Below are 27,992 nucleotides of genomic sequence, written 5' to 3'. Positions count from 1 at the left end.
AGAAAATATTTTTTTAAATACGGGTGTTGTATTGGATTTTATTATATTGTTAAAGCAGTCAGTCATAAAGTTGTGCCTGGTCGAATTAACGGACGACGTAGCAAATCATTCCTTTATAAAAAATAATTGCCTAAATCATATTTTTCATAAATTTTTAGGTGTGCTTATCTCATGATGTCAAAATGTGAAAGGCATGATGAAGAGAACTGTTTAAATACCAACTCTAATGTTTTGTTATGTTCCTATACAAAAAGGAATACATCAGCAAAAAAGAAATACACTGCGTCAAAAAGCTGTATTTATTGTAAAAAATAAATAATTTCAAGCACTTTCACTGTGAGATCTGAGCTCTTGTCAACCGGTGGGGGGAAAACACACACAAATTGAGCACAGTCACAGTCATTTTCAGGGTTTATCCTAATTTTATTATCATGTATTTTTTTGTTGTACTGCTACTTAAGCAGTTGAAGAAGGACTTATTGAAGCTTTTGTTTTGTCTATGACCCTTCGAGCAATGGTCTTCACAGCAAGCAGTGCTTCATTGCATGCCTGGGAAACGTGAGATGGTGGCAGAAGAAAGCCATAGCGTCCACGGTCCTGGAGCTCAAACGTGAACGAATACTTGATGCCAAGATTGTACGCCCAGTCATCAGAGCCCCCAGGAGCCAGGTCTGCAGAATAGTTAGAGCTATGCATCAGTACTTTAAATCAGTCAAATGAGCTTGAATGTAAATGAACTCACTCACATATCGTCTGTGCTCCTGCACCATATTTGTAAGTGTTTCTGTAATATCGTCTGATATTTCGGGAAGCATCTTGAGCCATCTCAAGCTAAAATAAGAGATTAAAGTCACACTTAGAAAAGAAATATATGTTCTTGTGTGTTATAAACGTATCTTTTATCATTATTTATGAGTCGTCGCGTGCTTCCGTCAAGATTCAGTCCATCGGTGCAGACCGTGCAGGTCCGTCGGGGAGGTGGGACATACAGCTGGCAAAGTCACTTCGCCCAAAAAAAAAAAAAAAATGGTGGGGAGAGGACTGGATGGACTGTTTATTTTGCAAAAGAACTTGAGGGACCGAATTTATTTAATGCCCCGTTTACCAATCCGCTACAAGCTTTGCAGTTAGTAAAGGCAGCACGAGTGGAAATGCCACGGATACTCTCCAATATTCCCCCTTTGTTCAAGTCACTGTCCACACCAAATTGTGATGGTGTGCGCCACGTCCAGTCTCTAGTCAAAACCAGGAGGGCACTGTCTTCCATTTGTTCAATGTCGACAAACCAATGGAAGATGATGGAGGACATGTCACGTGATGCGTCAAGACAAATAAAAATTTGGAAGTACCAGACTTTCGTGATCGTGATTGTGAAGCGTCTTAAACCCCTCACGACCAATAGTTGAGTATGTCAGACTACACCGGCTACAATGCATCACAAAAACTCAAAATCGGCTGTGAGACACGACGTTTGTCTGTGACATGTCGGCTGGCGCAAAATCAGAATGCATTCGTGTCGTCTGACATCGGCTTAAATAAAACTGCGCCTCTGTCTTGCGCTGGGGAGAAGTTCTCACCAGCTCATTGTGGTTCTGGGCCTCATCCAAGGTGCAGGAGTATGGGAAAAGCAGCATCTGAGAGTAGGCGTGAATGCTGAGGTAAAGCTGGATGGTGTCCTTCTTACTGCGCAGAAAGTTGGCTACGGCCTCCGATTCGGGTTCCGATTCAGGGAAGGCACCACAGTAGATCTCACTGCAGGGATCGTTGGAGGCTCCCTCCGCTGGTGGTCAAACACAGGCCTCAAATCCAAGGCTTTTGAAAACACTGTACAGCCTACACAGATGGACAATATTTTTTGCACCCTACCATTCAATAAATAAACTTAATAAACTTAAATAATAAACTTATACTTATAGTAGACGTGTGCACATATTCAGAATGACGTCTTTGCTCCACTGGTGAAAGGACACTTTGATTCTCTCTTTCATCTATGACTGCTCCAAACACCCAAGGATATGCAGGAAAAATGGTTAAGATTGCACGACTGTCTGTGTCTTATATGTTGTGTTGTATTATTTTGTAATTTTATGTTAACTGTTCTGTTGATGGCGGCGCGGGCAACCGCAGCGGCTCCTCTCTCTCCTGTGGTTGAGAAGAAAAAAATGTCATCTGTGCTGTATGTTGCACATAGAGCAAGCACATTTGATAGTAAAGTTGACTTGAACTTGAATTTGAACTTGAACAAAATCCCAGTGGCATAACAAACCAATTTGGGACATAAATGATGGTTTTGACACTTCATATTTTGTTCTTTGAGGGAAGCAAACATTCTCCTTGGGCTTTCAATGAGAGTTGTGTGTCCAGGCCAGAATTATTATTATTATTATTATATTTTTAAATTAATCTGTTCAGGTATTAGTTTCAAGCTACATCAGTAACACTTTTTAAAAATTTAATTTATTTTTTATACTAGAAGGGTGCCAACAATTTTGTCCACGTGTGTACGTATGTGTTTGAGCCTAAGGGAGACTTACTGCACCAGTTTGCGTCAAAGTTCCTGTTAAGGTCAACACCAACGCAATAGCTATTTGGATGGATTGATCGGCTCTTCCTCCACATTCGGTTCTGAGCCACACAAAAAATATGCAGAATTGAATATCTTCGATAAATGATTGTCCACTGCTGCCGAATGCTCTTTTACCGTAGTCCATGTGTAAAGGTACCCGTCAGGATTCATCACAGGCAGGACATAAACATCCATGTTGTCTAAAATGTCAGTGATGTCCTGGTTTTGCTTGTAAAAAGCTAAGGACTGCGGAGAACAGAACGTCCCACCCAAGTGATTTCTGGACTGACACACAGAATTTACAAACCAGATGTACTCACATATTGTACAAACCACAAGCAGAAGGCAGGAGAGATCCACTCTCTGGCGTGGATCCCACAGTCAATCCACAAGGCTTTCTTATTCTCACTATTCAGTGAAATCTGAAAGTGGAATAAAATATTATTACTATTTTATCAGGATGATACCGTTACATGTTGGGGAAAATCCACACATTAATGGTGTCGAAAATTGGAGGGCCAAAAGCTAAACCAAGTTTCAATTGGATAGGATCCAGCATCATGTTCAGAAACTCATCTCTATGCTTATCCGATCAGAGTTGTTGCGTTTGATTAATAGTTGAACATGTGCACCTTCAGAGCGTAGAGCGGTCGCTTTTCAAATGAGGAACCCAGAAGAATGGTTTTGATAGTGTTTGGGTGGTCCTGAGCGGTCCTGTTGATCCAATAATAGATCTGAAAAGCAGACAACAACAACAACAACAAATGAGAGCAGGTCATCCCTGCCTAATGAAGGAACCCAGTGTGTGATGGAAGCCATATACATCCTCTAGGCTGTGATATTGCTCATAGAAACTTGTGCTGCTTCTCGGGTCGGTGGAATCGTTCCTCGTCTGCATTTCAATCAGATGATTGGTGTTGTCCAGTAACACTCTTAAAAAAAAACACAGATTGACAAACGCTTTTTGCTCCACTGGATTATACACATAGATACATACTGGTACATATATATAGAGAGAGCATGTGTGTGTGTGTGTGTGTGTGTGTGTGTGTGTGTGTAGACATACTCATGTGCTATGTTATGTTGCTGCAGCAAACCCTTGACTGTGGCTGAGCTGTTTGCAGGAACAAAGAGGTGAACTTGAGTTTCTTCTTGGATGTACTGGGCATCGACGGGCTGCCACAATGCGGTCTGCGGACATGTCGCACGGACACAATGCAGAAGCGGAAGTAAAACACAGCAAAATACAGTCTCCTTCAACAGTATTAGAACAGCAAGGTCAATTCATTTCTTTTTGCTCTATACTGATGACATTTGGATTTAGATCAAAAGATGAATACAGCTATGAGACAAAAGCGCTGATTTCATGGTATGAACATCGAGATCTGTTAAACAACTCAGGACAGAGTACCTTTTGTTTGGAGCCTCAAGTGAGCAAAAATACTGGAACAGTGACTGATCGGTGTTTCTAGTTGCTTTGTGTAGCCTTTTACATTCATTGTTTAAACATTAGATACTGTCGTGCTTGTTTTGTGCTTTGGATTTCACACGTGCACAAGTAATTTGGAATGTTGTAAAAAAGAAAGAAACTGATGTACATCGAACAAGTTGACCAAGGGTATCAATAGCAGTTGATTGTGAGAGCTGTAAAGGAACACCCGAAGACAACAGCCAGTGACATCACTATACAGGGCAGGGGTGAATGTATCACAATCCACTGTTACAAGAAGAGGTGGCAGTCAAGGCCTGGAAAAGTATTTCAAATGAAGAATGCAACCGTCTGGTAAAGTCAATGGGGTGCAAGCTTAACTGCAATTATTGCAAGTAAGGGTTATGTCACCAATTATTAGATATTATTTTTCACTTTAACATTAATAATGTCTCTTCATATACTTTTGTTCACTTGAAAAGTAGATGGCTTCAAGAAAAAGGGCTCTGTCCTGAGTTGTTCAATACATCTAAATGTAGATCATGTTAATGCCATGAAATAAAAGGAATTAACTTTTTTCTCATATTCACCTTTTGATCTCAAATCCAAATGTTTACAAAAACAAAGGAATTGACCTTGTCGTTAAAATACTTTTGGAGGGGACTGTAACTGCCAATCTATTCTACCTCATATTGAGTGGAGATATTCTTCACAATCCCCACTTGTTCTGGTGTTGTTGGTGTGATTGACAGAATTTGGTCGCTACACAAAAAAGAAAAAAGAAAACAAACATAGGCCGAATAATTGGATTGACATTCTACTATAATTGTTACCTTCATCACACACAGAAAAATCGAACTTACTGTATTTCAGTGCAGTGTCCCATCTTGGCGAGGTGGCCCATTAAAAGAAACCAAATCACAAGTGCCTTCATGATGGAACCAGTGCGAATGACAGACGTTCGTTCAAACTGTAAGGGTAGGGAGCTGTTATTGATTTCAGTGTTTATTCAGAAGTTAAACTTTGGATTTTTTCAGAGAGGAGGGGCATAGATCAATCCGTCAGGCTATAGGGAGCAGACCGCTAAAATCCTGCTCTGGAAACACATTTAACCATATGGAAAACAACTAAAATTACTCGCTGGGATAGGCTCCAGCAAGCCAGCGACCGTTGTGAGGATAAGCGGTTCTGATAATGGATAGATAGATGACAGTTCTTTTTTTTAATTTGACACTCATGAGCACCAGTTATACTGTTACAGTAGTTGTGATGTAGTTATACATCCGCACCTATAGACGGCGCTAATCAAGTGCCGCCACAACAAGTTGAAGAGATGACGCGTGCAGTTTGATGTTTGTGTCTGTGGGCAAAATGTCGGCGCACGACGAACTCGTTCTGTGTCTGTGGTATGTATGTACGCCGGTCACACTCTACACACATTTTGTACACGAAAAGATCTTAATCGACTTTGTAAACCTTTGCCATTTCCTAGATTTTCTCGCAGTAGGATTGTTTTTATTTTCGTTTTAGTGTAAAAGCTAACCAGTGCACATGAGCCCACGTTTTACGACGGGAGTTTGCGTTCCCACCGCGACGACGTAACGCACTAGTAGTCATAATTATAGTTAATACTTGAAATGAAAATGCATTTCTTGCAAGTCTTCTAGGCCATAAACACAAAACGAATCACCTTCGTATCTGCGCATCTCCTTGAGGTGCTGTAGATGGCACTGCAGATACACGTGGGTTGTTTTGTCAATTGTTCATCGTATTCACAGTGCGTTCGCAGAGAGGTTATGTGCAGTTTTTCTTCTCACATGTATTCATTCCAAGACTTAGGTTTTATATTCCCCATTCATATACTCATAATCTAAATAACCCAAATGAGGCGTGCAGTTTGCAGTGCTGTATGAAAATATTGCAACATACTGTGAAAAGATAACTCATACACTGCGCATGAGAGTGACAACACATTATTACAGTTCTAAGTGTGATGCAGTATATTGTAACCTCACAACCACAATGACAAACATATTGTTTACCTGAGTGTTTATGTTGGACTGCTGTGTTATAGCTTCCTGTGGAAGGTGCTCTTCCATGTACTGTTTGTATGTCTGCTTCTGATTGCCGTGTTGGTCCTGCTGATGCTGGCAGTGCGTTTGTGGCTGAAAGGGAAAAGGAACAGTCGATACGCAAGGACCAGACGTCACGCAGTGGCCTTCTTCCACCCCTACTGCAACGCTGGCGGTGGGGGAGAGAGGGTGCTCTGGTGTGCGATCAGGGCTCTGCAGCGAAGGTACGCTTGACGGATTGTGCTAAATTCAGAATCAGAATCATCTTTATTGGCCAAGTATGTAGAACACACAAGGAATTTGTCTCCAATATAACACGCTGCCTTAGTATCATCAGAAACAAGGACATGACAAATAAGTATGGAAGAACATTCGGTAATGTAAGTGAGCCGTAGTGTGGTGGTACCACCCAATGACAACTGTGAGACAATGTGCAAAATATCAAGCAGATCTAAAGTCATCAGTGGTAGAATAAAATACTATAACAGTCGAGAGTTAAATCAACGATGTGTGTTCCACCTGTCTACGCAGGTACCCAGATGTCGACATTGTGGTCTACACAGGCGACCTGGGCGTTTCGGCCCACGAGATTGTGGATGGGGCACGGCGCCGATTCAACATCGTGCTTCCTCGGCCGATTCACTTTGTGTTCCTGAGGCTGAGACTTCTTGTAGAGCCCAGTCTGTTCCCTCACTTCACCCTGTTCGGTCAAAGCATCGGCTCCATCTTCTTGGGATGGGAGGCGCTCACAGAATTTGTCCCTGACATTTACATCGACTCAATGGGATACGCTTTCACTCTGCCACTTTTCCGCTTCCTGGGAGGATGCAGCGTATGCGCTTATGTCCACTACCCCACCATCAGCACTGACATGCTGTCGGTGGTGAGAGAAAGGAACCCCAGGTATGCTTTTACTTCCATAATACAGATGAAGCGGTGACCCTAATTATGAACTATTCTCGTCTCAGGTTCAACAACCCAGGTTACATATCTGACAGTCTGTTCCTGAGCGCCGTCAAAGTCGTCTACTACTGCCTGTTTAGTCTACTCTATGGCATGGCCGGCTCCTGCAGTGACCTCATTATGGTCAACTCCTCCTGGACGCTTGAGCACATTCTGTCACTCTGGCAGGCCTCAAACCGCACCAGCGTGGTCTACCCACCCTGCGACGTCAGCGCATTCCTGGACATCCCTCTAGAGGAGGACGAGGAGCAAAAATGCCACTCGATCATCTCTATCGGGCAGTTCCGGCCTGAGAAGGATCACCAGTTGCAGATCAAAGCTTTCAAGAAGGTGTTGGATCGGCGAAGGGAAGCCGCAGTGGGGAGGGAGACTTTGAAGCTGATCCTGATTGGAGGATGCAGGAATCATGAGGACGAGGACAGGGTACTGATGCTGCGGGGGCTGTGCCAGGAACTGGGTGTGGCCGACAGAGTGGAGTTTAAATTGAACATCCCCTTTGCGGAGTTAAAAAAAGAGTTGGGCGGGGCCACGATTGGACTGCACACCATGTGGAATGAGCACTTTGGAATTGGTAAATGAGCATCACTGACCTCTTTGTTTGTGGAATGTGTTGACCGCTGTGTCATCCCTCCCCCGCTTTCAGGTGTTGTGGAGTGCATGGCGGCAGGCAAAGTGATCCTTGCCCACAAGTCCGGTGGTCCCAAGCTTGACATCGTGGTGCCTTTCGAGGGAGGCCAGACGGGCTTCCTTGCCGGTGACGAGGACAGCTATGCTGAGGCCATTGAGGAGATCCTAAGTCTGGAGCCCTCTACCCGCCTGCAGATACGACGCAATGCTCGCCAATCAGTGGCTCGCTTCTCAGATCAAGAGTTTGAAGCGTCTCTGCTGGCCATTTTGGAAGTGCTGATGGGGACGCTTGAACGATGAAAAGGACTGCATGTTTTGGACTGTATAGATGCAATTTGCGACTGGAGCCTTTGAAACTTTGCACTTGGGGACATTTACGGGACATTCCGAAAACCTTGTGTTCCAACATTTGTTATTTGTATGATTCTTATTTACCACAGTTTCATCCCTACAGCGACGACTTAACTCAGTACAAGAGTAAACTTATAATTGATGTATATATTTAAAAAGAAGACCTATTAGACAGAAATCTCACTTCAGAAACCACATATGTTGGGGGCACCTCAAACCGAGGAAACTTGTATTGGAAACTTCAGACCCTGTTTGCACCATAACAAATGCGGAATGAATCAAAGGAGGACCAAATAATTTTTCAGTGCGCTGTTTACTGTTTGACTGAATACTTTCAGGTTCAACTGACAATGGGTTGTATGGATGGAAATGACTTTTCACTGGAATTGTACATAAACATTCAACCCTGAAGGAAATTCTGACTGATGGTGTTGAAAGAAGCTTCCTCCCGTGACCTCGGAAGTAAAAAAACAAAAGCAACCATACATCAGGAACTGTTGGAAAATACTTTGTGCAAAGTGAAGTTCAACCACATTTGCAAATGTTCTCCTGTCAGGCTTAGTTTAAGTTGAATTGGCACAATCAATAATGCTGGACAAAAGTTGAGAAGAGTTTCAAGAGTTCAGGGAGCACAGGAGGCGTTGCGAATCCAAGCAGTCTTTTTGTCAAACATAAATAAAAGAATACAATGATTTGCAAATCATGCCACCGAGGAGCTTTTTAACCACATCGGTGACTTCAACCACAGAGATAGAAGAGCCCACCTCAGAGTCCCCAGGCTCTGCTTCCTCCAAGGAAGACGTGTTGGTGGAGTTGAGGTGGTCTTCGAAGTACTCTGCCCACCGGTTCACAACTTCCCGAGTCGAAGTCAGCAGCGCCCCATCCCCACTGTACACAGTGTTAGTGGTGCACTGCTTCCCCCTCCTGAGACGTCGGATGGTGAACCAGAATTTCCTCGAAGCCGCCCGGAAGTCGGGTTCCATGGCCTCACCGAACTCTTCCCACGCTCGGGTTTTTGCCTCGGCGACCACCGAAGCTGCGTTCCGCTTGGCCAGTCGATACCCGTCAGCTGCCTCTGGGGTCCCACAGGCCATAAAGGCTCGATAGGACTCCTTCAGCTTGACGGCATCCCTTACTGCTGGTGTCCACCAGCGAGTACGGGGGTTGCCGCCACGACAGGCACCAATCACCTTCCGGCCACAACTCAGATTGGCCGCCTCAACAACATGGTCCACTCGGGCTCAATGTCCCCCGGAACACGGGAAAAGCTCTGTCGGAGGTGGGAGTTGAAACTCCTTCTGACAGGGGATTCCGCCAGACGCTCCCAACAAACCCTCACAATACGTTTGGGTCTGCCAGGACGGACCGGCATCTTCCCCCACCATCGGAGCCTACTCACCACCAGGTGGTGATCAGTTGACAGCTCCGCCCCTCTCTTCACCCGAGTGTCCAAAACATGCGGCCGCAAATCCGATGATACAACCACAAAGTCGATCATCGAACTGCGGCCTAGGGTGTCCTGGTGCCAAGTGCACATATGGACACCCTTATGTTTGAACAAGGTGTTCGTTATGGACAATCCGTGACAAGCACAGAAGTCCAAAAACAAAACACCACTCGAGTTCTGATCGGGGGGGGGGCGTTCCTCCCAATCACGCCCCTCCAGGTCTCGGTGTCATTGCCCACGTGAGCATTGAAATCCCCCAGCAGAACAAGGGAGTCCCCAGCAGGAGTACTCTCCAGCACACCCTCCAAGGACTCCAAAAAGGGTGGGTATGCTGAGCTGCTGTTTGGTGCATATGCACAAACAACAGTCAGGACCCGTCCCCTCACCCGAAGGCGGAGGGAGGCAACCCTCTCGTCTACCGGTGTGAACCCCAATGTACAGGCACTGAGCCAGGGGGCAATGAGCATGCCCACACCTGCTCTGCGCCTCTCACCGTGAGCAACTCCAGAGTGGAAGAGAGTCCAACCCCTCTCCAGAGAACTGGTACCAGAACCCAGGCTGTGTGTGGAGGCAAGTCCGACTATATCCAGTCAGAAATTCTCTGCCTCACACACCAGCTCGGGCTCCTTCCCTGCCAGAGAGGTGACATTCCATGTCCCAAGAGCTAGCTTCTGCAGCCGAGGATCGGACCGCCAGGGTGCCCGCCTTTGGCTGCCGCCCAGCTCGCATTGCACCCGACCCCTTTGACCCCTCCCACGGGTGATGAGACCATGAGAAGGGGGACCCACGTTGCCTCTTCGGGCTGAGCCCGGCCGGGCCCCATGGGTGTAGGCCCGGCCACCAGGCGCTCGCCAACGAGCCCCACCTCCAGGCCTGGCTCCAGAGGGGGGCCCCGGTGACCCGGGTCTGGGCAAGGGAAACTGAGTGCCATCAATTTTATTTATCATAAGGGGCTTTGTGAGCCGTGCTTTGTCTGGTCCCTCACCTCGGACCTGTTTGCCATGGGTGACCCTGCCAGGGGCATAAAGCCCCAGACAACTTAGCTCCTAGGATCATTGGGACACACAAACCCCTCCACCACGGTAAGGTGACGACTCACGGAGGGGAGCGCGCTCAACTTTTGTTCCAAATCAGCTTCTTACTACTGGTTACAACGCGACTCTCTTCTCATTCATTCCCGCAGCTTCACTGTGCTTTAAACTGTGGACGCTGAGTGTCGACAGCGCGGGCATCTAGAGAGTTCAGTGTAGGTTGTCCCAATGCATTGAAACGAGACGAGTCATTGGATAAATGCTGGTTTTGTCCCGCCCATCTGGGAGTCTATGGACAGTGGGCGTTTATGGGCTGGCCCGGACGCTCAGCTTTTCTGCATTATGATTGGATGATCTGTCTGAGGCTGAATCTCTTTTTGATTGACAGCGAAATGAGCCAATCACCGATCTTTTAGTGTCGGCATCCCGTGGGAGCATTTTTCAATTCTCATTCTGTTCTGAGTTGAACTGGAGACTTCTTCTAATCATTTTAGCGACACTCTCTTTGTTAAAAACGACTAGCGACAGATTAGTCTTGTAGTTTCTTGTGTTCGCAGACGGACTTACAGTATATCACCACAGTTAAGACCCTGGAAAAGACGCCTTGTTGGTATGACAGGGTCACAGATCATTTTCTTGAAAATGAACAGAGAGTAGTATTCACGTATAAATAAACGGACACATTTTATGATGTAGCCCGAAATTAATCTTCCCCTCCTTGACAGACCAGCATCCGCCACTGCTCTCTCTCTCTCTCTATATATATATATATGTGTATTGGGAAGACACAGCAGTTTCTCAGGTGGGGTGTTAAATTAGTTGTGTCAAATGAAGCTCAATCCTTTCCTCCGCGCGATATGCTCAATTAGCACACATTGCATATCATCTTTACATGACGCTATCTTCACGTTAGCTTCCTATCTTTACGTTAGCTTTTGGCAGTATCTGTTTACCACAGGATTATTTTGTTGCTTTGCAGCCCTTAAGAAAAATAAAAATACCCCCACCCACCGATTCTAATCAGCTGAAATGGATGTGAGCAGGCCCGATTTCTGCTTACGTGACACCCCTTCTTCTAGGCCAGAAGTCCCCAACCTTTTTTGCCCCACGGACCGGTTTCATGTCAGACAATATTTTCAGGGACCGGCCTTTAAGGCCGGATAGATACAACAATATAAGATGATATGGCCTGCATGAAAAGTGTGGTATTTTCGAAACATAATAATGGACACGAATCATGACACGGGGAACGTCCTATCTGGCCGCAACATTCTCTGGTCGCTATGGTAACGTTTAAATGTGCCTTCAAAATAAGATACGCCACAAATAAAAAGTGCATGAAAATTCCGACGCACCATCGCCGCTTATTATGCAGAGAACGCTTGGTGCATCTCCCGTTGAGATAAAGTCGTATTTGAAATAAGACTCCTGATACTGTCTATTAAATGTAGCCTTCTCTTTCTTGAAAGTCGTAGGCTCCTCTTCTGTCTCCTGGCTGGGCCTTTTACCCTTCCCGAAAAAACGTTTCAAAGGCCTTTTTTTTTTTTTTTTTTTTTTAAATGCGGTAACCTATCACGTGACTGAGAAGCGCGCATTCACCTGCGTCAAGAGTGACATACTGTAGAGTAGACTGATATAACAGAGAATCCGTTTTTTTTTTTTCAAAATAAAAAATCAGATTCCCAAATGAATAAAACGGAAGGAATACAAGTTATTTATTCTTTCTGTGCAGCCCGGCACCAAATGAACCGCGCCCTGGTACCGGACCGTGGACCGGTGGTTGGGGACCCCTGTTCTAGGCCATAAGAAATATGACAATCACAAAAATGGAAGCCTATACTACGGGCTGAATAAATAACTCAGGACAAATTCTGGTTCGAACATTTATATTGTGAATTTCGGTTTATAAGGAAGGACACATTTAATCAATTTGCAAACATTTAGGCCCCACATGAGCACATCAATAACTTACACACAGAACTGTAGCAAATATCCTGTTAAGGACAGATTAAAAAAAAAAGAAATACACCACAACCATGTTGGTTAGAATAAAAGAGTAGCACGTTGAACCCATTTCATGAGGATCTTTTTCTTTTAGGCTTGACCATGTGAGTTTAACAGTTTCCACTGGTCTTTATCATCCCCTTTAAATAAAAGCCAATCTCCTTCATCTTTACTAGTGATGGACATATAAATGTCATCCTGACACATGTTAAAATGTTGGGACAGCGCAAGCACCCCGATGAAAATGAAGGCATTGCTGCAAGCAGTTAGGCTGAAGACTTTCATGGCACCACAAAGAATCCATATACAACAGACCCACTAATCCGAGAGCAACATTCAAGTCTTATGTCCACCTCACATGAATTTAATGTTTCCCATGATGATGTACTTGATGTACTGTACAGTATCCTGTGGAGTATCCTTCATGTGGATGAATCCAGCCTGCTTCCTGGATTGTTGCGATGTGACATGGTGGATGGATTGGGGGCAGGGGGGAACAGCAAGGAAGCAGCAGCTGTAGCAACTGTACAAATGGACTAAAAAAAATAATAATAATAATATGGGGGGTGGGGGGGCACTCCGCAACAATTTCCCTCCAATTGCCTTGAGAGGTCCATGGAAAATTTTTGCATGAGTATTTTCCCCCGCGTCTGCAGAGCGTTCAATCTCCCACCTCCCCACAGTGTGCAAGACTTAAAGAATAAGGCCTCCTTCTTTGCTTTTGTCACGGGATACGACCATTTATAAAGACTGATTTTACGCTCTCTATTATGGACATTGTGTGGATGTGAGCCATTCATGCCTAACTTCCAATGTACATTCCATAATCACATCTGACCAGATCTTTATTGATCCGAATATAAAAACGCTTCAATTGATCATTTAAATAATTTCACACAAAAGCAAACAAGCCCGATTCTGCATAGGCCTCTTACTCATGTACATGCATGTGCTCAATGCATGTTAGTATGAGTCCCACGCAGCAATCACACACATGCACTCGCATTTACAACCTGAACAAGGTCCGGTTTTTCCTTTCCAATATGCAGGAACAGAAGATGGTACTGGGTTTGGGTCCAACATGAATCTAGTCTCATTTCCTAAATTAATTTGTAATTTACTTCAAATGCTTAATGCAAAAGATTTATCATTATGAGTTTGGGAGAGTTAATACTTCATGTTTTACTTCGCAGTAGGATCGAAGCTACATGCTAAGAGAGTCAATGTTGAAAATCCTGAGCATTTGAAAAACGTGAACCCTCGCTGACCAATTAGCTTTTGGTATGTACAGTACAACAGCAATTTGTTATTGTGCTCCCAAACAGGTAGAGCAATAGTCTGTCATTCCAAAACGTTTTTTTTTCACCACTACCCAGTAAGCTTGGTGGCATCCCCCCGTTTTGGTGGGGCTGGTGGGGGTCCTCGTCGTAGTGTTGCATAGCCTGAGATGTTCCCGGACAGGTGGCCATCATTTCCTCCATTGCTTTGCTTTTCCTCTTCAGGGAGCAGCTCAGGGGGAGGCGGCGGCAATGTCATGTCATCCATAGTCCCAGCAGGGTCCATTTTGCCTTGCTTACCCACAGACTTTCGCTTGAGCGTCTGGTTCAGATCCGCAAGGAAGTTGGGCTGACCTGAGCTGCCCTTTGGTGAGGTGGGTGGAGGTAGCTGTGGTGGTGGTGAGAGTGGTAGCGGTTCTGGCGTAGTATTGCTACGGCGCACAAGTGTCGGTGGAGGAGTCTTTTTTAGGGAGCTCTTACCCCAAGTGGAGTTGTTAATAATAGAGACTGGTGGGGGAGGAAGAGGAGGAGGAGGAGGAGGAGGAGGAGCTTGAGGCTGGGGGTTCACCACAGCTACTCTTGGAGGTCCATTACTATGAGAATCGTTCCCAGGAGGAGGTGGAGGCGGGAATAGCTCAGACGGTGGCGGCGGAGGAGGGAAGTAGCCACACTCGGCTGGCGGGGAGGGGAAGTCGCCGCCGGATTGCTTCGCCTGGCTGACTTTGGCCTGAAGACCCAAGGGCAGGTTGGCCAGGTTCAGCTTACCGGGTTTTGGGGGTGCACGGGGTCCTGCTGAGGGATCCTTTGACGGAGACCAAGTTGAGGCAGTGGTGGGAGATTGGGAGGATGAAGAGGTGTTAATCTCCGGGGCAAATTTACTGAGAAGGTTCCTCCTGGATTCTTCATAGGACGCAGTAGAGTTGGACTTGATACTGGAGTTCCTCTGGGGGGCCGGAGGAGGTTTTTTACCTATTAGGACAGAGGGCGACGTCCTCACAGGTGACCCCATATTTCCAGGGGGAAGGGGCGGGGGTGGTGGTGTTGGACATGAGGCAGGGGCCGACGGAGCCGGTGGCGCTAGTGGTGGGGCAGGAAAACCAGTCCTGTTGACTTGAACACTGTCCGGAGGGGGTGGGAACTCTGAAGACTGTACCTGTTGACTGCCAGCAGGCTGCCATTTTGGTTTGGACTTGACTGCGGGTGGGGACAGGGGAACTTTGGGGTTCTCCGTGTGATTGGCTACTTGGGTTGAAGCCCCTGGAAACTGACTTGCGAGCTGTTTCACCAAAGACGAGACTGGGGGCGTTCCTGTGGAAATAGGCGGGGGCTTTGACAGACTGTGCTGCTTGGGAAGAGTCGGTGGAGGCTGGTGGTAGGTGGAGCCTGTTTGGAGACTGAATTGCTTCTTGAGGGGTGCAGGCGGAGGAGGGGGTGGCGCGGGTGGCAGTCCACCCATGGTGGCTGGTGGTGGGGCAGGTGGGAAAGGTGAGACAGGTGACACAGGTTTGGGGGCAGTCTGAGGAGCAAATCCTGGGGTAAAGGATTTGGGTGGTGCCGGTGGAGGAGGTGGGAACCGGGCCGGTACTGGGAGCTGCTGAGGAGGTGGTGGGGGTGGGGGCGGAGGAGGTGGTGGAGGTGGGGGTGGAGGAGGCGGCGATGGAGTTGGAGCAGGAGGTGGGGAGTCATCTACTTCTCCATTTGCAGGCAGGAGATCTCGTGGCGGGCTGGGAAACCTCTCTTTTAGTTCACGCTTCATCCCAATTGGATTCGTTGACTGGCTGATGAGAATCGCTGCTGACGGGGGAGGGGGAGGAAACACTACTCCGTTGGTCTGGGGAGCCACAGGCGGGGGGATGAAGCCGGCGGGTGCGTTAGGACTCGGAGGGCCGAACTTCAGTGCCGCCATGGCAGAACCAGGGGTTGGCATAGATGGTGGCGGAGGAGGAGGAGGTGGAGGTGGGACATTAGTCCTTGCTGCAATGTGATTCACATTTGGTTTGATGTGCAACTTTGCGGTGGGCGGTGTCTGGGATGGGGGAGCTTGTTGGGGATGCATTCTGTGGTGACTGCCAGACTGGTTCTTGTTCTGCAGTCTGGTTATTGTACTGAATTTGTACATGTTGAGAGCTGGAGAGTAGTGCGACATGGTTTGGACTGGGGGTGGTGGAGGTGGTGGTGGAGGAGGCGGAGGCGGTGGAGGAGCTGGCTGTTGCTGAGGGGGGGACACGTGGCTGTAGTTACTGTCGCTGTTTGGCCGCTGTTGGGACAGCACAACATTGTAGTTGCTTACTTTCGGCGAATGCTGATTGTAGTTTGCATGCGTCTGGTGCTGTTGAAGTGATGGTGGTGGAGGCATTTGGCTGTAGTTGTTCACAGGGTGTGGTGGCTGTTGAGGGGGCACGTGGCTGCTCATGGTGTGCGGCTCCTTATGTTGCAGCACTTGTGGAGGCTGCTGCAAGCGCTGAGGTGACTGCGGCTGGGGCTGCGGGACCTGTTGAGGCGACTGAGGCTTCGGGGGCAGGTGCTGCTCAACTGCCTGTGGTTGAGGCTGTTGCTGCGGATGAGTCTGAGGGGAGGTTGTCAGGGCTTGGTGGTCAACTGAATGCTGGCTGTGATGACGGTGACTGTGGGAAGCATGGGGCAAAGTGGCTCCCCTGGAAGCCTCCATTCGCATCTGTTTGAAGCAGAATGTGTGGTAGGGTCAGGAGCAAACAAGACATGCAAGTAGTTTTCAAGATTTTACCCCCGGAGCACAATTGCCAGATAAGCTGCTGGCCTGTGTCAGAACTGCAAGAGCGTCAGGTGCGATAAGTGTTCAATTCGTAGCCTATCTCACTTGGTGTGTGTCCTGTTCTTGGCCTGGCCAGCAGGTGGCAGACTGAGCGGACTGGCTGATTGCACACCTGCTGCCAATCTTGCATTTGGGAACTATGTATTTAAGGACCCACTAGCTGTCTGCTTGTTGTCGGAGTATTAGGAGTGTTCACACGGCACGCATTAGCATCGGTGCTGCACCGACGTATTTTGTTGCGATATATCTTACACCGGAGCAAATTTTGTGGAGCGTTCACACGTAAAAAGCTGCTGTCTAAAGCGAAGCGTGTTTACCCCGGTGCAGCCCCACTTGTGTTCACATGGCAGTTTCTGCGGGTGCGGCCGTGCAATACGATAGAAAACAAAGAGCTGTCGTGTTGGTTCTTTTTAAAACATACACTTTATTAATTTGTTAAACTCAAGCAACTACAGGCACGTCCTTCTCCTTCTCGGTCTCCGTGCCTAAATCAACGATGACTTCAATGACACTCAGAAAAGCAAACATATAATGCGCCAAACAGAAACTCAAGAGAGGAAATCACAAAATAAATACTATGGGGGGGGGGGGGTTGTGAACACACAACAGAGGAACAAACTACACAAACAACTCCGAGACAGTCCAGTCTCCTACAAAAGGAAAGATGACGGAAGTACAACAGAGCACGAAAGCAACGCATTCTAGCCGTTATGTAATCAACTCTTCTCATGCGTCACGAGTCTACCCCTGTAGCGTTCACACATACCATTTTACATCGGTGCTGCCCCGCAAACGAGCATTTGCTCCGGAGCAAATTTTTAAACCACCTCCTTGAGCAGGGCTAAATTTGCTCCGCTTTAAGCTGTTTTCAGGGGCTACACTGGTGTGACTTTGCACGTGTGAACGCTCTACAGGGGCAGCCCCGGTGCTGCACCGGAGCAAAAGTTGCCGTGTGAACACCCCTATTGTTTTGCCTTGCTGCTCTCCTTGCTCATTGACCTTTTCTGTAGACCTCGTCGTGTTTTCGCTCTTGATCTCTCGGCACAATTGGTTTTGTAAGTATGGTTTTTGTTTTACTGAATTGGCTTTTGCTTGCGTGAGTTGGATACATTGCATTTCGTTTGTAGACTCGGGGTTGTTTTCCTTCCTGGCTCTTTGTGCAAGCACTTTTGGTTATCGTTTAGTTTTGTGTTCCCTGGTTCTTGTTTTGACCAGCGCTTTATGTTACTACTTTGTCAGTGCGATTTTCGTATATTAAACATTTTTTTATGGAATCCTTGTCTCGAGTCTCCAATTTTTGGGATCCAAAACATGATTCGGTTCGTCCGAAACGTGACAGTGTAGGTATTGTCATTGACATACTCAGCTCACAATCCATCTACCATAATTTCTCAAAAATAACCCGGATATTAAAATACACACAAAATATATGAGCATCGAGTTGTGACATTGAGTCCACACTGCACGCATACACGACTCACTCCAAGGAAAACTTGAGTGTCAACAAGGCTGTTCGAAGATAAGTGAGCTTCCCTTTACGCGGTCAAAATACGTGTCTGAACACAAGAATAATTACTCACTTTTGAACATGGACACCAGCTAATTGAGGGACCATAAAATACAAGAGTAGCCTGTTAGGTATTATGTATCAAATACAAATGTTTGTGTTACTCTGGAAAAAATGAAGGCCTTCAGAGACAGCTTCAGTTGACTTCTGTCTTAAAGAGACAGGCAAATAAATTCTGTCTTTACTGATACACTTGTAATGTACTAATTCATCAGGGATGCAGTGCACACGCAGCTTTTGAGTCGTCATACCTTGGTGTTCTCCTCTAATTGAGTGCCTCTCTTCCATGCCTCTGAGAAAATGGAGCTCACAACACTCTGGGAGCGACCATGAGACCCTGTGTCCACGCCGCTGTCTGATTGGCCTGAATGATTCGATTGTGATTCTAGAGGCGCAAATAAGGATGGAAAATGAATTTAGAACTCAAAGTGGATAGCATCTAATTTCTTCATACTAAAAATGACCAACCGGGTATGCTGGCAGAACTGGAGCCGGAACGAATGCTAGAGGTAGATAGAGAGGACCAATCATAGGCTGCCTCTGTTCTTTTCATGGCCTCCTGGTAGTTCATATAGAGCTGCTTCCCATACTGGATGCAGAGCACAATCCCGGGAAGGGTTTTACATTTCCATTTTGACACAAACATGATTTGTGTTGGACAGAAATCTGATTGTTAAGGGCTTATTCACCTTTGCAATTCTGATTCCATTCACCCACTGGTGCAAGGTCCTGACATCATCGCAGCACAAATACTTAATATATTGTGACTTCTTCTGGATCTGTGGATGCTGGATGACAACAACACTTGTCAGTGCAATTCCTCTACTGTAGAATGAGCAAGAGACATAACGTGTGCCCTGCATAGGAAGAGGTCCAATTACTGGCTTTACCTTCAAAGCCAGGCAGTAGTCAGTAGGAGCTTTATATTTGCTGCGATAGTCTTGCCCATAATAGACATTAACGTGGTCCAGTTGCAGGAAGCACACAAGATCTCTGGATGCCTGCACAAAAAGGAGACGATGTGATGTACGGGAATTGACTTGCCGTTTCTAATGTAAGATGGTCACTTAATGACCTAGCAGGTCCGAAGAATGAAACAAATCTGTAAAGAAGTTACAAACAGAAAATACCAAAGAGCGGCCTTCTCTTCTAAACCGAATTGACATTACTATGCCGTTTTTTTTTTTAATGGTGGGACTCAAGACTCACTGACCTTGGCTTTGCCTTTGGGGACATAGTAGATTCCAGAAGCCCTGAGGAGGAAGTAGCGCTTCTTCCATGACTTCTTCCCATCATCCTTTAGCCACAGCACACCTTCAATCTCAGGCACTGACACGGAGCCGCCGCAGAAGCACTCCTGAAAATTGATGTTGAAAGACTCGTCTTTTTCCTCATTGGAGGAGGACATGTCATGATGTGGTTGTTCATCATCCCACCTCTAATAAGGCCTCCTTATTCCTGTCAGCCATTTCTGAAGTCTCCTTACGCCCCAACAAGTAGTTCTGGATAGAGAAGATTAGTTGAGGGGGTGAAGGAGGAGACAGTGTTAAGTCAGTGGCTCACTGCGTCTGACGTTGAATTCATTATTTACGTTGACTCGCTTTACAGCTTTGACCTACTAACGCTCCAGCACAAACACGCTCTCGTTTGCTCTCCAAGAAATTCAGGCACCACAGAGGATGCGTAAACTACGTGTTGGCGTCTACAGCCTGACAAGGGCTATTCAGCATGCAACCCATCTGCTCCCTGCTCGCATGGATGTGTGGCGGTGCTGTGACCAGGCACCTGCGGGTTCTTGAAGAGAGCATATTTCTCGATGCGCTCGATGAACATGAGCTTGTTGTGACTGTCCCGTGTCCAGTTCAACAGATTCTCCACCAAGTTCTCGTGATCCTCAAAAATACGTTCTGACCAAAGGAGAAGAAGAGATGAAGATGCAATCGTTTTTGATCAAGGTTATGCACAAATGGCAACCGATTGGAGGAGCTGGACATTGACCACGAAACACCCCGATACGTTTTTGACGGGAATACATGTACAGATTGTTAACAGTGCAACAGAGGACTTTTTTGATTTGTAACATTTTTACATTAAAAAAATCAATCAATCAATTTACTCCTTAGAAGTACCATTGTCAAATATAGCCTCAAACCAGGCTCATTCTCACTCTTCAACAATTGATGTGATTCAGTTCAGGAGTCTCCATTACCCATTTGCAGCTCTGTAATAGTTTCCACCAGTGACCAGTCTGGGCTGTAGCCACAGTGCGACTTGTCCAGCAGGCTGTCCAGCACCTGCCTGACCGTCTGCCTCTCGTCCACCATCATGGTCTTGGAACTCTCGTCTGACATGTGGACCCTGATCACCAGCTGAGAAGGTCGAAAAGTCGACAAGTGATGGTTTATTACTTTTCAACAGTCAATTTTTATCTGACCTAGTTATTCTACTAGATCCGGCGGGGTGAAGTGAGGTTTCTTGCCAATTCTGTATACAGAGGTATTAACGGGTCGCAGTGTGACCATTAAAGACCAACTTCCAGTAATCTGGTCTTGCATCTAAATCGCACCAAAAGTCGAGGAAGATTAAATTCAACTGAACGTGACTAGCACATGCATGTGCCAAATCCAGCCTTGCACAGCCCTTCCCGGTGTGAAATTGAGTAAAACCCTCAATCGCTTGACCTCCCCATCACCTCTCACTGATCCTTGCATCCAATCAGTGTCCGGGTTCACGAGGAATTTGGATGAATGACAACGCCAAAAAAGCTGCAGACGTGGGGCGTCTGAGACATTTGGTCCAGGTTCTCGTCCAGCAACTAAACCAGAAATAACTCATTCCTACTCTGAAAGCTCCAATGTCAAAAGGACACCCAAAATCTTGAGACGTTTGGAAAAACGCAGAGAGTGCAGCACTTGATAATTAAACCTTTTAATTCTCCAATGCACACAAAAAAATGAAATTGCTCCCTCACATGGAAGCAGCTCGCTCATTGAAGAAACAGAAGGAAAAAAAGGCATCTGCACACCCTATATCTGTCTTTGCAACCTCTGGCAGATGCACGCTCACGATCAAATGCTGCACTGACCTACTTTCGAGGCTGTGAATGAAGTTCACAAAGGAATGCAGCATGCAGCGAATGTCAGAAGACAGCCGTATCGACGTGAGTCACAGAAGCTTGTGATGATGAGACGGAGCTAGGAAATGACACACAAAAGGAAGGGAGGCCCCTACCTTTTTGACTTGCGCCTCTTTGATTTTCTCCAGGGCTACTCGGATCTTCTCTGCCTTCAGCTTGGCGGCGTGCTCCTCCTGAATGGTTCGAAGAGCAGCTTGGTTAATAGACTAAGCATTCACACACCAGACTGCTTGCGCGCTCGTAACCTCGCTTCATCCTCACCATCCTTGTGATTATTCATCTACTACCAAGAGGACAACTTCATGAAATAGTTATCAGTCTTCCACTTAACATGCAACAAGACCTGGATGTGATGGCGCAATGAAAATACGAGAATGCATTTGCCTTTGTTTTACTCGCCTGTCCTCTCCAACAAGATGCCATAACCTCCATTCTGCAGGTCACCAAGAAAACACCTCTTCGTGTTTCAAGAGACTAACTGATCAACAAAGGCGGTGAAGGCAAATCTCATCGATCGCTACAATGGTCCAATGCAAATATGGCGCTTCATTCGCCCTCCTTGGTTCCCCTCTAGATTTTAAGGTGGCTGCAGCAACTCCCTTTGATCCCTTGTACGAGGAAAGCGAGACAATACAAGGAGATCCTCGGAGAGCGCGACGAGCTTCTGATGAGCGTGGGATCAGTTCAGAAAGCCTCCATGCCCTCCAGTCACGGATAATATTGGCAAAAGACAAACTTCCAAAAAGTGCCATAAAAAAAAAAAAAAATCGGAGAAAAATTGGACCGTATATCTTCCAAGATGTGATTTGAGCAGATGCACTTCATGAAAGGTGCACGTGAAGTGAACACAACTTGACTGCTAACAGAAGCAAAGAAGGAGGCCCCTCCCCCTTCTACCCCCCCTCCCCCCCTCTCTCTCTCTGTCGTGCCCAATTGAGGGACACCCACAGCAGGTCTGCCAACCCAGTGAGCTCCATTTCCATGCCTATTTCTCTTCGAACCAATCAGGGCCATGGGGGTGGGGGACCGTGACCAGGACTGACCTCAGCACTAACGCACAAAGACAAGGACAGAGAATTTGGGTAAAGTGTTGAATATTTCAAAGTGTGTGTGTGTGCGTGTGCGCGCACGTAAGCTGAGAGTCTCAAGGTGGGGGTATTGAAGGCCGCGCCTCAAGCCTCTTACCTCCTTGACCCAGACTACCACTTTCACATGACTGGCTACAGCACTGTTTGGCTGACACATCCTGCGCAGCGGCAGGCTTTTAGTCGCCCTTTAGTGTGTGAAACAAGGTCACACGGGTTGGGCAGGCTCACCGGTCACACTGTAGCATGAATCCCCTACACATCTCCATTTTTCATTGTTCCTTCGGCGCATCTCACACACGCACGTGCACGCACTTTTTCATCCCGCGCGCACTATTTTATCGATCTTCAAAAATGGAGCCAAAGTCAAACAGCAACGCAACACATCATTTTTCAGGCGGGTCGCACAAAACTACACGACTCATCAAAATCGTACGCACACTTTGGAGTTGTGCTCCTAACACACCCCAGTGGAGATTATGATGGACAATATCTCTGTCGATATGGACTTAACCCACTTCCCCCAAGACCTGGTTTGCAGACCTGCAGATGAAGAGGAAAGAACCCCTGAGCAAGGCAATGAACCCGTATCAAATTCAAGGCAAGATCACCACACCATGTCATATATGGCCGGCAAAAGTGTGGCGTTGGAAATGCACTAAGTGACAAAGGGTTGTCGTTTGACACCCCTTCTTTTCTTACTCACAGAATTGCACTGCTAAATAATGAATGATTGCTGCATCTCTGCTGAAAATTAGTAGAGTGCACCTACGCAAGTGAAAGGTGACGGTGATTATAGGTAGGCATCACTGCGAAAACCACAAGACACATCTGTGACGTGCATAGAAGCAGAGAAGAGCGTGAGCATGAACTCAATATAGAAGAGAACCCCCACCCCCCCAAAAAAAAAAAAAAACAAGGATACACTTGAAGAAATTCACCTTAGTCAGGAGGTGAGAAGGCTTTCCAGCTATGCTTTTCAGAATAAGGGAGGTTTCTTGATCCAGATAGGAGTGCTTGGGGTGAGAAGAACAAAACAGCAACGGAGAGGAAAGGAAAAATCAAGGGGTCAATGTCTGGTCATTCTTGGAGGGGGTTACCGGTAATCATCATTACATGCTACCTGCACTCACAAAATGTTGGGGATATTCGGATTTGGGTAATATTTCAGCATGTACCTCCACTGGCACTAAAAGCTTTCACTTGACCTTTTCGAAGCTTTTACAATGCACGTGTCGAGCTATTAAGTGTTTCAGTAGTTTTTGCACAAGTCGCTGTTCTCTCACAATTGGTTGATCCATGGACATGAAACACCGTTGTGAATTTTGCCGTTCGGCTCCTCAACAGCAAGTTGTATGAAAGTACTGAAACGGTGAAAGGTTGGACATTCACAAGTTTAGAGGTCAAATAAAGTTCAGCGGTTAAGGTTGTACTACATGGCCGATTCATGCAAGAATATGACCCTAAAGCGGATTATCCTGAGCTTTCTGTGAGGAGTGTATACTTTGCCATGAAGCGTGAACGTCGCAGTCCAGTTCAAAAAAATGAAAAGGTGAAGCTTCGAGTTAAAAGCTGCAGCAAAGGAGCACTGAATGTTAAGAGCACAAAAGGTGTACCGTACTGCGTTTAACACATTTATTCCAGCATCCAGCATCAGGATTTGTCGATCATTTTGAGATACAGAGGACCCGAAATATTCCTGCCAGCTAAAAGCAAAAATCCCTGAATATGATGGCCATCCAATTACATAGAAAAAAATTGCGAATAGCTGAACATTAAAACGCATTTTTCTGTTCAGCAATGCAAGTAAACAACGATAATTGAGACGTTAAGAAATAGTGTTTTCCATTTTTTGTGCAACGGTCAATTTTCACATTCACAGCTACCTCTTTGAGGATTAAAAGTACAATTTTGGTTAAAATGCCTCATAAGATTAACAATGAAGTCATTAGCAATGGTGTTCATATCGGCTGTGTGTGGCATAAACCTTACATTTGGTGATGGTGGAGTAAATTTGTATTTGTAGAAAAGCCTCATCGGACTCATCGGAGCGAGATTAGGTGCCGAAAAGTCGAATAAGATCCCATCCAAAAAGCTGCAGAAAATATGATGTCTTTACAAAGAAAGTTTTGGAGTGTCACTGTCAGGACATTCATTTAGAACACTTTCTTCTAGTTGTTGTACTTTGAAGTGACACGACATCATACTGCAGCTGTTTCGAATATTTTGGGTCGTTCTGAAATGCCTGTCGGGATGATGTATGTGCAGTTCTACACCACAAGCATATGAAAAACACAGATAGTACATCTCCGACAGTGTAAAACTGAGCATTATCATTGTCAAGACAGATTATTGGGAACACATCTCTTGTCACGGATGATGGATGGATCGCATTAGATTATGCAGCTGTACCTAATAATGTGGCCGTGCCGGAATTCTCAGGTTCAAGTAACAACATCAGGCAGTCGTGTAGAACCGAGTTAGCATGCATGCGCACAGTCACACCCACACAGACAAACATGCACTTACGGTGGCCCGATCCACTTCACCCTCTTGTGAGGTGAAGTCAAGGTGCCGCCTAGCCGTTTTACCTTTGGCCCACCGCAGTGTGACATGCTGGAAATGTGCATGTGTGCAGATGAAGATAGAAGAAATGATGCAAACATAAAAGATGAACACATGCAAGGTCGGAACGGAGGTCACAGTGCGTGCCAAACTTCACGGAACTAACAGAAACATTTGCCGTTTCTCACGTGCGTATGAACCTTACCCTCGGCGATTGTTAAAAATGTACAAGAGAGTGAAAGAGTCATTCAGGAGCAGTCACGTTTAGAAGATTACAACGCCCTTATTAGCAAACTCCCCAAAGCAAAAACAATAAGTGTGCTGTATTTGCAAACACATGCATCGTCTCACATGCTTTTTGGTTCGACGTACACAAAAACAACCAGATTGAGGGAAACCGGTCGACGCTTTGGAAATGACCGCCTTTCATGCCAAATCCGATTGTGACTGTTAAGTGCACACAGAAGCCGACACACATTGTGAGCTAGCTTTTCATGTCATACCTCCGTGCTGGTTTGGTTTTGTCTCTGTACAGTCGGGCTGCTCCTCTCATCCACCTCTCCACCCGCCATCCCTTTATCAATGTCAAGGGAGTCCATACTGGAGGCCGACGCACACGCGGAGTTTACGCTCGACCGCTGGGATGGAGCCTCCTGTTCGCTGACCGCGCCAACTGAGCCCGTCCGTCGATGTTGCTGGCCGCCCCCAGACGAGCCAGACGAGGGACGTCTTAACGTGGTGGACGAGAAGGAGGATGAGGATGAAGAAGACGACGAGGACGTCTGACGGGCGGCTTCGTCCATGCTGAGAGAGGCCTTTTCCAGCTGAGAGGTGATGTCATCCAGGGAAATGTTGGAAGCCACAGGGCGTGCGGTGGCACTGCCGCCTCGCACCGTGTTGGCCGGAGATGCCCGAGTGCTGCTACTGGCACTTCCTGCTTGAGGATTGTGCATTTAAACAACACATGCCTTGCATTAATGCATTTCTTTACAAAGACCGACAAACATAGACAATATGGATGAAAAGACTTGGGACAGAGCTTTTTTTTCGGGGGGGGGGGGGGGGGGGGTCTCATATGGTATTTAACTTTCAGTTGTCCCAAAATGTTTGCTCATATAGTTTATACAGTATTGGAAAACAGTGTCCATGTTACAGGGGTATTTAACTGTACTATAACAACCTGACTTCCAATACTTGTAAGTTTACGGGGCTACCTCCACTGCTTCCCCCTCCACTGGTGCCTGGCTGCTTGGTGCTGGCAACGCGCCCCCCTGGCGTGCGCTTGCTCTGACTTCGAGAGTTTGGTTTGGAAATGGTACTAAGCTCCTGTTCAATGGTACACAAGTCAGCCATGAGAGCATCCAAGTCTACGGTGTCGCCCTGGTTCAGTGCCTCTGCATGAAGACGAGTTAGGAGGCATTAGTGTATTTCTCTTTTGGGCGGAGGATCAAACATATGAAGCAAACTGAGCCACGGATGACATGAAACTTGGGCTCACCATTTATGTTATACATTGAAAACCGGTAGGAGAAGTTGGCAATGTTTGTCTCTTGCCGGAGAGGAGGCTTCTGCAGCGCCTTCTGGGGCCTGCCGTCATCCATACTCTATGAAGACAATACAAACAATTATGGTTTGGTGAAAAAATAAAAAATAATAATTCTGTGGTGTCCATCTGCTTTGTAATCGCAAACAAGATTGCTGGCATAAAAACACAGTGGAGGTAGTCAAATAAAAAGCGAGTTGCTAGGATACAGAGCGTGGCAACAGGAATAGCAGTGTTCAAGTTGCTATGGTTACAATGCATGTTTGTTAATCTGTGTGTTAACCTGTGTGAGCTTGTCCAACTCCCCCAACCAGGCTCCAAACATTTTGTCCAGGTCTTGGTCCTCCTTATCACTATCCTCCTCGGCTCCATGATCCAACTCGTCATCTGATACCTGCTCCATCTAGCAGACGCACATCCAAAAGGCACAGCAAAGTAGTTACCGGTATTTGAATGCACATTCAAATGTGGAAATGGAAAACACACACACACACACACACACACACACACACACACACACACACACACACACACACACGAAAACGTGAGCTCAGCTCAACTTTCACGACAACCGCTCATGGGTAGCTGTTGTGTCTTAAAGTATAACCTAATGAGCAGGAATGTCGCTTGGGTGAAAGTGTGTGTGTGGGAAGCATCTGTATCATTGTTCATGGTTGATCATCTAACAAACCACAAGAATCACATGACGCCGCATTACCATGGAGACAATACCATGCAAAGCAGTCTGGCACTCTGTAGCAGTTGTCGAGGCAGGCAAAGCAAACAGCTGCCGCGCTCTTTCAAAAGGTGATGACAGAGCGCCCTCTTGTGGACTCAGAGGAAAATAGTGAAACTGCAGCTGTGTGACACTTCACCCAATTCGAGATGTTCATTCATTTTATTTATGAATTAAGTTCGTTTTCAATTAGCAATAGCAGATGACGCGACATGATGCGGCAGAAATTTATCTATTATTGTGTTACAATGAACCCAACACAAAAGCGGTTTGATACACACTTCTTAAAGAACATTTATGTAGACACTGATCGTGTTCAGGATTCCAATCAACAATAATTTGACGACAATGTTGGTGGCCCATGCATAAGGCCATAAAAGAGCACACAAAACTACAAAAGCGGGTCTGATACCGTACTGAGTGCTCACAGCCTTCACCCTCGTTTATTTAAGGGGTATTCACACGGCAAGATTTGGTCCGGTGCTACCGGCTGCCCGGTGCTACCGGCTGCCCCAGTCGAGCGTTCACACGTGCAAATTAGCTCCGGCGTAGCCTCGGAAAACAGCTTACACCGGACCAAATTTGATCCACCTCAGGGAGGTGGTTTAAAAATTTGCTCCGTCGCAAATGCTTGTTTGCGAAACAGCACCGGTGTAAATTTGCACGTGTGAACGCAACTGGGTTAAATTTGCTCCAGAGCAAATGCTTGTGAAGAGTTTACGTACGGCGAGAATGCGTTGCTTTCGCGCTCTGTCGGACTTCCGTCATGTGTTTGTTTAATAACGACACAAGACTTGGCTGG

At 46.4% G+C, this 27,992-nt stretch overlaps 3 protein-coding genes across 7 annotated transcripts in view; 1 reads left to right on the top strand and 2 right to left on the bottom strand.

Annotated features, from left to right (window-relative positions):
- Window positions 1-280: 280 nt before the first annotated feature.
- cpb2 (carboxypeptidase B2 (plasma)) lies at window positions 281-6,094 on the bottom strand. 2 transcript variants are annotated; one of them, XM_086128815.1, is made up of 12 exons: window positions 6,038-6,094; window positions 4,859-4,965; window positions 4,682-4,757; window positions 3,633-3,757; window positions 3,390-3,498; window positions 3,199-3,300; window positions 2,887-2,988; window positions 2,702-2,812; window positions 2,535-2,625; window positions 1,578-1,780; window positions 747-831; window positions 281-671 (listed from the first exon to the last, which is right to left on the bottom strand). In XM_086128815.1, exons 1-12 carry the CDS (start codon window positions 6,092-6,094, stop codon window positions 457-459), a joined length of 1,383 nt encoding a protein of 460 aa, XP_085984941.1. In that variant the 3' UTR covers window positions 281-456. The 2 variants fall into 2 exon arrangements, with proteins under 2 accessions (XP_085984941.1, XP_085984933.1); XM_086128807.1 differs by lacking the exon at window positions 6,038-6,094 and having other exon boundaries at window positions 4,859-4,990.
- On the top strand, window positions 5,317-8,708 carry alg11 (ALG11 alpha-1,2-mannosyltransferase). The gene is made up of 5 exons (XM_086128793.1): window positions 5,317-5,401; window positions 6,070-6,291; window positions 6,599-6,970; window positions 7,036-7,601; window positions 7,674-8,708. The coding sequence occupies exons 1-5, from the start codon at window positions 5,346-5,348 to the stop codon at window positions 7,955-7,957; spliced, it is 1,500 nt and encodes a 499-aa protein (XP_085984919.1). The 5' UTR covers window positions 5,317-5,345; the 3' UTR covers window positions 7,958-8,708.
- A 3,647-nt stretch (window positions 8,709-12,355) lies between these two features.
- The window catches only part of raph1b (Ras association (RalGDS/AF-6) and pleckstrin homology domains 1b), a 32,637-nt gene continuing 17,000 nt past the window's right edge, over window positions 12,356-27,992 (bottom strand). For 2 of the 4 annotated variants that reach the window (XM_086128755.1, XM_086128772.1), the window contains 16 exons: window positions 26,738-26,857; window positions 26,410-26,515; window positions 26,126-26,305; window positions 25,415-25,845; window positions 24,876-24,962; window positions 23,288-23,362; window positions 21,357-21,434; window positions 20,335-20,494; window positions 19,911-20,032; window positions 19,562-19,627; window positions 19,339-19,482; window positions 19,016-19,126; window positions 18,815-18,913; window positions 18,594-18,714; window positions 18,377-18,510; window positions 12,356-16,441 (listed from right to left, as the gene is read on the bottom strand). In XM_086128755.1, coding sequence (XP_085984881.1) covers window positions 13,859-16,441; window positions 18,377-18,510; window positions 18,594-18,714; window positions 18,815-18,913; window positions 19,016-19,126; window positions 19,339-19,482; window positions 19,562-19,627; window positions 19,911-20,032; window positions 20,335-20,494; window positions 21,357-21,434; window positions 23,288-23,362; window positions 24,876-24,962; window positions 25,415-25,845; window positions 26,126-26,305; window positions 26,410-26,515; window positions 26,738-26,857 — 4,617 coding nt within the window. In that variant the 3' untranslated portion in view covers window positions 12,356-13,858. Of the gene's footprint in view, window positions 16,442-18,376; window positions 18,511-18,593; window positions 18,715-18,814; window positions 18,914-19,015; window positions 19,127-19,338; window positions 19,483-19,561; window positions 19,628-19,910; window positions 20,033-20,334; window positions 20,495-21,356; window positions 21,435-23,287; window positions 23,363-24,875; window positions 24,963-25,414; window positions 25,846-26,125; window positions 26,306-26,409; window positions 26,516-26,737; window positions 27,693-27,992 lie in introns of those variants that run through there. The other 2 variants (XM_086128764.1, XM_086128781.1) reach the window with 2 other exon arrangements.

Source organism: Hippocampus guttulatus, chromosome 1 (assembly GCF_054856545.1).
Source record: "Hippocampus guttulatus isolate MCC_2025c chromosome 1, RoL_Hgut_1.0, whole genome shotgun sequence".
Taxonomy (NCBI): domain Eukaryota; kingdom Metazoa; phylum Chordata; class Actinopteri; order Syngnathiformes; family Syngnathidae; genus Hippocampus; species Hippocampus guttulatus.
Note: the sequence above shows the minus strand (reverse complement) of the source record. Positions and strands in the feature narration are given on the sequence as shown.